The sequence below is a fragment of the Argentina silus genome (assembly GCF_951799395.1).
Source record: "Argentina silus genome assembly, chromosome: 15".
Lineage (NCBI taxonomy): Eukaryota > Metazoa > Chordata > Actinopteri > Argentiniformes > Argentinidae > Argentina > Argentina silus.
In genome coordinates, this window is record NC_139669.1 from 3763520 (window position 1) to 3774929 (window position 11410).

At 43.8% G+C, this 11410-nt stretch overlaps 1 protein-coding gene across 1 annotated transcript; it reads right to left on the reverse strand.

Annotated features, from left to right (window-relative positions):
• Positions 1 to 1991: 1991 nt before the first annotated feature.
• LOC310816635 (kyphoscoliosis peptidase-like) lies at positions 1992 to 6646 on the reverse strand (the record flags this gene model as incomplete). The annotated part of the gene is made up of 6 exons (XM_083686888.1): positions 1992 to 3301; positions 3581 to 3771; positions 4475 to 4666; positions 4789 to 4906; positions 5690 to 5804; positions 5906 to 6646. The coding sequence occupies 6 exons, from the start codon at positions 6644 to 6646 to the stop codon at positions 1992 to 1994; spliced, it is 2667 nt and encodes an 888-aa protein (XP_083543014.1).
• Between the last annotated feature and the right edge of the window lie 4764 nt (positions 6647 to 11410).

The following is an 11410-nucleotide window of genomic DNA, read 5'->3' on the forward strand; positions in this document are numbered from 1 at the left end:
CTGATTGAAGTCATAATGGACACAGTGAAAGAGTGGAATTAAAACTCGGCAGACGTCAGCTCTTGATAATTATGGTGCCTGGTGCCTTGCTAAGACATAAAGAAGTATGCTTGAATGTAGTCTAGATTGCAACCTAATGTCTGGCTGTGACGGCTATGTTATGTTAAAGGGATAGTTCAGGTTTTTGAACCATATCTACGTATTCTACTCACCAGCAGTGCTGTGGATCGATGGGTACCATTTTGGAACCTGTCTATGCTGTCATTCACATGCAGTGTCTTCACCAGATATCATTTTCCTCATGAGGCATAAAAGTACCCAAATAAACTCCACAAGACACTTACAACTAATAACAAAGCGGTGGCAGTCCAGCAAATCTAATTAGATTTTTAATAACATTGCTTTGAAGTCAAATTACCGTTCAATCCATTACTTTGTGGTGGCTCTCATTTTTTCAGGGTCTTAAAAGCAACTTTATCATGGTGACTTGTTTGAGTGCTGTACCTTAATAGTATTTTCATCCAAATCAAAGTCCTGGGTTTGTCCATTCAGGTCGCTAAGCAATTTTCTAGAGAACAGCTATACAAATGTTTGCCATTCACTTTGGTGTATAAATAGTGCAGGTGTTAAGCAGTTCAGAGAAAGGGAGAAAGCGTTCTTTAGCCTTGCGTGAGCGAGCAGGTACAGGGAATGGTGTGAACAGGATTTAAACATGACACATGATCCATGACTAAAACAGTGTTCTCTGAGTGTGGCCAGGCCATCAGATCCTCCAACAGGCAGGCTTATGGAGGGTATGCAGGGCCTGCTGTTGACACATCCACTGACGCAACACTATGGAGGGGTGGGTGAGACCCACAGATGCCAACCTACACTCTTACTCTGGCTCTGTATATCCACATTTCCATCACCAGTCACTTGTTGTTTTGTGTCTTTTACATCTGAGGATACACTCTTAAAAAAAACTCTTAGAACCCTTTTGGGTTTCATGTAGAACCTTTTGGGAAAGGGTTCAACATGGAGTCCAAAAATGGTTCAACATGGAATCCAAAAGGGTTCTTCAAAGGGTGCCCCTACAGGGACAAATGAAGAACCCTTTTTTGGTGCTGAGTAACTGGAACCTTGTTTTAAGAGTGTACCCCCAGTTGTAAAATAAGACACAAAACAACAAGGGACTAATAATGCACATAGACAGAGACACAGTCAACTGATGGTAACTATTGAGATTTCCTAACAGTGTAAATCAATGCTGGAGTGTGTTGCAATGATTTAGATTTGGAGTGTGGACAAATGGAACAGGATCAAAGATCAGTGATATAAATACATTTTTTATTCAAGTTGATAAAATATGAAGTGCCAAACTAGCATCCATTTAGCAGCAATAGAGTAACATGACATTTTGAAGCATTTCACAGAATAAAATCTTTCAGAGTAATTCACCAACATTAAATGAGTAAATCAAGAGCATAACAAAAAGAAAGTAAAGAGGTTGAGAATTATGAGTCACAAAATGTATTCCTATTCTGTTATTTCCCCAGTTCAATGGAAGGTTATTTTCGCATGAATCACTCCACAGTTTAGAGAACATTTGTCACACCACACAACATCTCAACCTGCTATTAATGTACAGAACAAGATAGCAACAAACTATTATGATATTCAATGTTATCTTAATAGAGCAGCACATTCCATGTTATATAATGTAAATGATACACAAGAGCACCTTGAAGAGGTACACAATTAGTCATAATGAAATATCGTGCATAACACTGTACGGTTCAAAAACAGATCCTATGCTAAAATCTTCAAGACATATTTCACATTTTTGCCATTCATTTCCACTATGACATCAAGATAACAAGCACCTTTATATCACTCTACATTTTTATGTGCTTCAATGGTTTGTTGCCTCTTGGCACAGTTATGGGAAAATACTTGTTCAAATTGCATCCTTCTCCCTATGGCTGCACTCCTCCTCTCCTAAACACCCTTTACATTTCATTCTGCTGGCTCAGCACATCAAAGGACATGATAATAGACATGTCAGTAGATCCTCCTCCCCCGCTGGCAGCCAGCTTGAGCTGGGACATGTTAGCTCCAGTGAACACCTCCCCCTCCCATACCCGGCTCTTATTGAGCTGGAGGTCCATCAGCTGCTCCCCCAGGACACTGACCCTCTGGGCCCCAGGGACCCTTACCCTAAAGCGGACCCAGGACAGGGGCTCCAGGAGCCCCCCGCGTGGCTCGAACAGCACACAGCCCCTCTGCCAGGCCACGTAGGTGCAGGGGAACGGAGGCCAGCTGCTCTCTGAGCTGCTCCGCAACACAAAATCACACAGGAGGTTAAAGTCCTGGTTGGTGGAGGTCTTGGCGTAGAGGCCCAGCTTGTAGACTCCGGCCTCTGGTAGAGCCACACTGATGGTGACTTTGCCTCCATTGTAGGTGAAGAAGATGTGTCTGGAGAGAGGGTGCCCTGGTGTCTTACGATGCTCCTTGAACAACACTGCATGAAGCTCAAGGTCTGCCTGGTTCTGGAAAGTGATGTTGCATTTGCCTTGCTGTGTGCTCACCATTGCCCCTGAATGGCTGAACTTGGAGAGGCCGGCATCTTGCGTCCGGATACCAGGCCCGCAGGAAGTGCCAAGAGAGGGGGGGAAAAGCTCATTGAGGTTGATAGCGCCCCCTGTACAGTGCAAGAGGAAGTTTCCTGCATTCTGAAAGCCATCCTGGGGGCGCTCATAGTCCCGAACGAACACGGACAACCGGTAGTAACCAAGGTAAGGACAGAGAACATTGCATGTGATCCGGTCAGCTTCAATCTGGGTTGCCAGACATCTCTTTGCTATGGACGGATCAAGGTCTTTGTGGGTCAGTTCACACAGCATCATGAGACGCCTGGTGGTCTGCAGGTCCAGCTGTAAAGCCCCCTCATCCAGCACCACAGCCTCAGCCCCATGGCTGCACCTCCTCACCCCCAGGCTCTCTGCATTTCTCTGCACGCCCCAAGACAGGAAGGGGTTCTCAGGGAGTTGCTCGGTAGGTCTGGGCTCAGGACACTCCACCAGTAGGGAGCAGACCCAGCTGAACGTCCCTGAGGTGTTGCCGGGCTGGGCGAAGATCATGACGTCGTAGGTGCCATCTGTAGGGGGCAACAGTCGTAACCTCATGCTGTCCCGGGTCACAGTGAGCAGTCCAGAGGAACTGCTGACTTCTCTGGTGTCACCGCTGTTCTGCTGAGAGATCTGATAGGTGAAGTCCACAGGCTTGGAGAATTTCATGGACACTGAGGCCTCTCCGTTGTCTGTGAAAACATACAGTAGTCATTGCAATACTATATATCATATACAATGTAAGAAATGCTATGTTATAGATATAGGGTATAGATATCCTTCACATTAAGTTGCACCTATTAGTGTAGTAAAACTGTGATTTCTGTAGGAGGAACAGTGTGTTATTAATATTAATTAATTAATGTGTTATTAATGTGTTATTACATAGCAATTACATCATTACTTAATAAATGGGTAAATGGGGTTGAGCTGTGATTGTGGAATAAGGTGGGAGGCATGTAGGGGGTGACCTGTGACCAGTAGGAAGTGTTTAGGGTGGAGCAGGGTCAGGCCGAGTCTGTAGAACTCAGAGGTCTTCAAAACCCTCTTCTCAAACTCCTCCAGTAGGATGGGCGTGTCCAGCAGCTGCCACTCATGCTCGTCCGGACAGTGAGAATTGATGAAAACCTCAGGGTCCGTCAGGAAGTAGAAATCATCATACCTGGCCAACAAGGAGAATGGCTTTTAGCAGGGACAAGTATGATCATGTGGAAGACATGATTGAGGGGTATTATGAGGGATATTATATGTTGCATGTCTTTTTTATCTCCTTGATTTTAATTGTACTTTCATTGCACTTTTAATGTATTTTTAGTTTACTGTAAGGTGACCTTGGGTTTCCAGAAAGGCGCCAATCAAATACAATGTATTATTATTATTATTGTTATATTCTAGTTATCAGCAATCACCGTTTGATTGCATAAAAGCAGTCAAAATGCCTCACATGTCTAATACCCAGGGTGTCATTCGTCGTTGAAAGAGATTGGAATGGACATTTTTTTCCAAAGCTACATGTTTTATGGCCAGTTTGTTATACTTTATTCTACGGAAAGAGTAACAGTCTCGTTTGACACTAGTGACACATTTTGCATTGTAATATAGTCCTTGTGTGTAAATTGGTCTGGCCCTGAAAATAGCCTCTCTAATGAGTGGCAATCATCATTAGTTTTTCATGACAGTTCGAAACATGGAAACAGTCTGCCCACAAATACCCACAGTGCTAATTATAGTCTAGTTAATCAGACACTGTCTGTTGGCACCTTGTCAACATAGTAAAGGTTATGCTATAGACTAGACTATAGTGTGTAACTGTACACCACTACTGGGGGCTGGTATGTTTTGCTTTGCTATGAACTCTTTTTCACCTCTTGATGAACGCTTGGTTGTCCATGTCAACTCTCCCTGCCCCCCAGCAGGCATCCAGTAGGTGCCAATGTCCTCCCAGACGCACTGCATTCCACATGTGGCAAGACTTGGTGTTTTGGTAGCTCTGACCTTGCCGGTACCCAATGCCTTTGCCGTGGCCGGATACCTCCTTGCACTCTATGCCTGCCTCCCTGCAACAACACACGACAAAGACAAGGGTTTGGGTGCCTGAGGTGGTTGTGTTTGACAATGACTTGGAATTTTTCCACCATCTCTTCCACCAGATGTTTTCCGTAGTCTAAACACTACTTACTGGCACATCTGCAGGCAGACACTGGAGTATCCACAGCAGACGCCCCTGCCCGTCTCAATGACCCTGTCTGGAGAGCACAGCTTGTCCGTCAAACCCAGGTATCCACTCACGTCGTACTCTGCAAACAGAGCCCCACCCACAATCAAGCGTTCAGTGGAGGAAATTTAAATTTAAAATTTAAATTATTCCACCATCCTGTATATATTCTAATCACGTGTGATTTTGGGTTCATTCAACAATCGAAAGCCCTGGAAAGACTCCATGCCCAAAAATGGCATGATGAATAATGTCTCTGAGTAATTGTGAACTTAGATTGAACTATAATGACTTAATTCCAAGCTTTGACCACTGGGAGAGCTTGCCCATTTATTTAGATAACGAGGGCACTTATCATATGATAGGCTATGAGCTTATCATATGAGCTGCATGAGGTTCTTTCATTTACATTTCCAACAGATCCCAGAGTTAGATTAATGAATGTCTGTCTTAATGAATGTCTGTCCCAGATAACCCACTGTGGTTGAACTCCAAGATCCCATCCCATCCACCAACAGCTGATCCTCACTAGAAATCCTACTCTCAGAATATACACAGGGGAAGACCTTAGTGCGCAGCATTGTAAAGACAGCTGTGTGTGGATGGAAAGTGTCTGATGTATGTCTAGTATGGGACTGGACTAATAGGACTAGACCATGCCTTATTGTACGGGGCTCTAGAGAAAAGCCCTGTAATGCATTAGCACTCCACTGGTGTTATGCTCTTGGCAGGGTGCTGCAGTGTCACTAATTGCACTGTCCTAGGGAAGAAAACCAAGATGCTGTGTGTGTGTGTGTGTGTGTGTGTGAGTGCATGTGTGCTTGTGCGTGCGTGTGTGTGTGTGTGTATGCTTCGGGATACTGACCGATGTTGTGGCACAGCCAGATCCAGATAGCTCTCACTTTCTCCAGCTCGTTTCGGGCTCCCTTTGTGATGGTCTGGGTGATGGTCTGAACTGAGAAGATCCTTTGACTGCGCAGCTGCAACAAATGGTAAATTTCCATTTTAAATGCATGTACACACACACACACACACACACACTGGGTGCATGCTAGAACTCAAATCAACTTTTCCTCACCTCCTTCCCAGCATTGATAGTGTGGGTATCAACCTTACTGAAGACCTCAGCACTAGGGATGAGTTCCTTTTTCACTTTTCTATTTGAGGCACTTCCATTCCTGGCAGTGCTGGAGCTCTCAATTGGCCCTGCCTGCAGTTTGAAGCTGGGTTTGGGCTTGACCAGGGCTCTCCCCGCCTCCTCCTTCCTCAGCGTAGTCTTCTTCACCTCCCTGAGTGAATAGGCTGAGCTCTCTGCAGACAGCTGGCGTTTGGCCAGGGGCCTCTCTGCCTCCATCTCCATGGCAGCCCACTTCTGGAACACTGAACTCTTGGACTGGGCCATGCTCGTGGTAACGGTCGCTACGGAGGTGAAGGTTGTGTGGCTGCTTTTTATTTTGTTGTTGTTGTAGTTGTTCTTTTGTGACAGAACCTCAAGCTTCCACTCTTGCTGGGCGACTGGAGGCAACTCTTCATTGTCTGATGCTGTTTTTGAGGTGTCTTTTGCTCTTCTGTCCTTGGGTTTGGGTGACCTCTTCTCACGTCCGTCTCCAGAGTTGACCTCATCACCTGAGGTTTCTTGAGTGGCCAGTGGGTAGGGATCCTCCGCCAACTTGGTGTTGTTGCTGTTGTTGCTGTTGTACTGGTAAAGTGATGTGTGGAGTCTGCGGTCGATGGCAGTGAGGGTGCAGTGAGCACTGGGGAGGTTGCGATGTCTCTTTGGGTGAGGGACATGAACAGACGTCAACTGAAGAACATTGCCCATCCTTCCCAGTTCTATTGTGTCAGACTCTGGTGAGGGAGAGAGGGAAATAGAGAGAGAGAGAGAGAGAGAGAGAGAGAGAGAGAGAGAGAGAGAGAGAGAGTGTCAGTGAAACTGATACAAGATTGGAATCAATTGAACCTGCAGTGATGTGCTTCGAGGTTAAACAAGGTGAGGCAGAATGAGAAGAGGAAGATCCATGAGGAGAAAAAGAGGTGAGTGTTGCTCAGGTCAAGTGTCTTATTAAATTAAAGTATTAAATACTGAATGACGATCTTGACTTTTGTCTTGTTAATGAAGATAAACATCATACAATAGTGTAAAAAAAGCAATATTCACCCTCATAAGTAAAAGCACAAACTTTGCCGGCTGAAGGGTTATTTCTAGATACTGTGGGCAACGCTTATTAAAATAGTATCTGTATGACATATATATCTCCCACACACCATACAACTCTCTATGCCTTTGTTATGATTAAATGTAATTCCTGTGTATATAATAAATGTAGTCTCAGAGAAGCATATTACAAACAAAGAACATGCAGTGACCCAGCACAAGCGTATTAAGAGAAATATAGCAATTACTGCAGAGTAAAGGTGATACATTGTTGAAAGAAACAAAAGTTCAAAGTGATACTGCTTTTCACAGAATATTTTCCAGAGCACACAAACATAATAGCATCCTTTCTTACAAAAAAAACATTTAATCTTTCTATGACTGTATTTTATTATGTACAGCATTATACTAAGATTTTCAACATGGAGATACATGTTCCACACACTCATGCCCTATTTCCAGGTGACTGTTTTTTGTTAGATCTTGATAAATCATTAATCATTCCTACCTGGTGTCGGTTCTTGGATAGCAAGAGTATATCTATCTGTCTGTTTATCTGTCTGTATATCTGTCTGTATATCTGTCTGTATATCTGTCTGTCTGTCTGTCCTATACCCTGTGTGTTCTCTCCATCTCTCCTCTGGTAGATCTCACCTCCTGGACTCCTGGTGTGTTTTATACCGTGGCGTCCCCCCAGGGCTGGGATGTGTAGGGCTCGCACGGCCGGGAGATGACAGACCTAAAAATACTACAAAGCAGCTGATAGAGGCCATTGGCACAACGTTCCACTAGTGTTGAGGGTGTAGGGGTGGGCATAGAGGAGGTGGGGGGTGGGGGGATGCTGTAGGGAGCCAAGGGGGGGGGGGGGGGGGGGGGGGAGATTCTGGAGAGGTTTGAGGTGCCCTGGGTTCACACTGAGGCATTCACTTTCATTTGCTGTCCTTGGGGTGAGCCTGGGGATATCACTGGAAGGAATCTGGAGGTATTATAGTTTTGGTGTTAGTATTACAGTAAAATATCTGTTTAAGATCTGTTTCTTGTCTGTCAGAGAAACAGCACGTGTGGTAAGACGAGTCAAAGAAACAGCGGCTTCTGTACACTGGATGAGGCACTTAGCAAGGGGTTACAGGTTGTACATTGTATGTATGCATGTCTGCATGTCCTACCCACAGATGCCTCTGCTGTGTTGCTGGGATCACTACATCAGACTCGTCATCACATACACTCCACAGTCCAGGTGCCGCATTGCATGCACATCACCAAGAGACAATTGACAAGACCATCTCCAACCACGGGGGTCCAGAACCTCTGTTTAGCACCACAGTGAGATAGTCAGCGAGAAAGTGAAGGATCCTTTGATTCCACGGCCCTCCAAATTTCAATATCAAAGGTGCCCAGCATGAGAAAGACACAGTTTCCTCATACCATCCCCCCACCCCTCGCCACCCATTATTTCCTTATTTCGTCTACCTCAAGCACAACTGCCCAACTCCACTGTTGATTGGCTGAGAGGCCAGTAAAGTGTTATTCATTGGTAGACCCCCTCTACCTGTGGGCCATGCCTGCCTGTGACCACTCATGCTGCAACTCCCTCAGACACAGCCTTGAGACACATCGCTTCACCCTCAGAGCTGCACATGGTGTCTCTGTTCTGCAACCTCTGCTTTAGAACATCGCTGACAAAGAAACGAGGTTCACACTGAGATGAAGACTGTGAAGGAGAAGGAGGTACAGGGGGTCACGGTGAATCGTTTTGCTGAAGGTAAGGATTGAGATTGCATGGTATCACACTTGGGGTACCATGCCTATCATATTCTATCCAGTGTGAAATGCACAGAAAAATGTACTTTAGTGCAGCTCTGGAGACCTTCATTGGCAAAGGTCATGACCTACTTATTTAACTGCTGGCTTATTGGTAGTGGGTGGAAATGGTTAGCTCTGCTGATAGTTAAGAATGTGTGCATCCAGGGTGACCATGAGGTGAAGCCCTCCAGCTATCTGTATGACCTAAGGATCTTGGTGTAGACATTTCTGATTGAATTGTTTAGTGGGAAGATATTAAGAATTTTAAGTAGAATGTGTGAAAATACGAACAAAAAGACCATGATACCATGTAGGTTGACAGGATGTCAAAGACCCTCTTGTTCTGCATACATTTTCGTTTCATTCCTGCATTCAACAAAATCATATGCAGTTCCATACAAACCAAGAACAAAAAAACTCACGTCACCCTGATATGTTGCTATCATCTGGCTGTAATAGCTAACAGTTGGTGATAATTCTCTCCCCCTGTCCGTCTTGCTGATGATTGATGTCAGATCATTGAGTCCCTGTGATTTTGTGCCCATGGCGTATTTTAATGTTTGACTGCAGTGCATATGAAAATGAGTTCATTCTGTGCTTGGCCATGCTCCCAGTTACACATTTATAGCCCCCATTCAGTCACTGATTTCACATTTGCATCCTTGCACCGAAAGAATAATGGTTATGACATATCCCACATTGAGTAAGAATTAGACATGTTTTGACCGTGTTTGTTTTCTTCAATGTGGGAGAATGAGGAATGTTTGCATTTATTTTGAGTAGTAACAATTTTTCCTGATGTGTTTAAATGTTCCAGCCATCACCGTTGCATGTTCTTGGGGTCTGATTAATATTTTACAGTAGCTTTAGAAACACTTTGCATGCCTGAAGTGAACCTGTTGACCCTAAGTCATCAGGTAAAAATGCATTACCAAACAGTTACTATAAGTGTCTGAGATAGACTTGGAATAGCATCACTTTTACTTAAAGGGATAGTTCACGCAAACTACAAAATCACATATTTGTTTCTTTAATATGGGATGATTTGGGCATGACATTTTGAACATGCTAATTTAGGTACCATTGACTTCCATTGTTTTTTTTGTTTAAAAATGCTAACCATTAGCGGTTACTGACAGAGCCCAGATAAACAGAACCAAAGTGTAGATTGAGGTCTGTCCATAGATTCCTTTCAGGGTAAAGAGCCAAATATGTGATTTTTTAATTTGGTGAAATACTACCAAACACATATGTTAATTTGTTTAATTTAAGTATTTTTTTGGTAAAACTTGCACCAACTGTAACCCATATTATTTGGGTTGGGTTATCTGAGGATAGCATTTGCAGCCATGCCAGATATGAGAAGAAAAGCCCTTTAATTGGAGTCATGAGTGACCAATTAGCCAGTTAAGCTCAAGTCAGATCAGTTACATTGCACTGTAATTCTTTAGTGGTCCAGAAGATGGCACTGTTTTACTGTGAATTCCCCTCTTAAACTAAGCCAAGACTACAGATATATGCCCATGGTCCATGACTAGAGTCTAATTTATTTAAAAAGCCAATGGCTGAATACTTTAGAGCCTGTGTATTGATGTCTGGTTGGGGAGAAAAATCTAGAGGGTGCAACAATCCCCATGCCTTGAGGTCTTGGATAAATCAACTACCCATCGTATAGCATATTACAATGATCTACTGGAAAAACAAACCAGATTCACTTCATAACTTTGCACAGCAGGCGAGGGAAAGAAGGAAAAGAAGAGTTTCAGTTACATTCCATTTGTATTTCTGTCAAACTGAAAGAAATCTATCAAGCCAGTGCAGATTGTGCGTCCCTTGACATTTGCCTCTATCTAAAGGCAGCAGCAGCAGCAGCATTTTCATTATTAACATCTTTCCAAAGACATTCTCCATTCATGCGTTGTAGCATCCCCTTGCTTTCTTCCACAAAGCCCAGGCTATGCAGGCTGCAGAGTCATTGTGCTCCTCTGGTCTGCCCCCTGGCTTTAGCCTCAAGCTAATTACTATTTGACTGCTACAGAAACAACATGTACAAAGCAACAGGCTTTCTGACACAGTGCCTCTCCCAGTATGACCAGTATGCCCAATGAGTATATTTACTATCTAGCGGCTTGTTTGGTTTCATTTTGGCATCTATCCATCAGAGCACAAGCTGCTTTATACCGTCTGAAATAAACATTTACTCAGAGCCCACGGTGTGCAGTGGAACTGCTTTGATGTCAATTAAAAAGAGGCAATAATGTTTTACAAGGCTTGAAACGTCCACCAAAATAACAAGCAGGTAGGCTGTGAGTAATTACAGCGCGCTAGGAGGAATTCTGTGGAACGTGTCCATCCATAGGGAGAGGGAGACCACAGGTTCACCCAATAAAGAGAGAGCCTCTTTCCAGAAGATGAGCTTAAAAACAACAACATGCTCATACATTTTTGTTGTGAACAGAATTTTTCTCAAGGATAAATTTGGCAATCTGACATCCATATCAAAAGTGAATGAAAAAGACAGATACAGAACTTCCAGAACATATCTAAACAAATATAGATAATTCTGCAACACACACTTTAATAGCAATGTTTCCCTCTACATTCACTGCAAGAACATTTCTACCCATA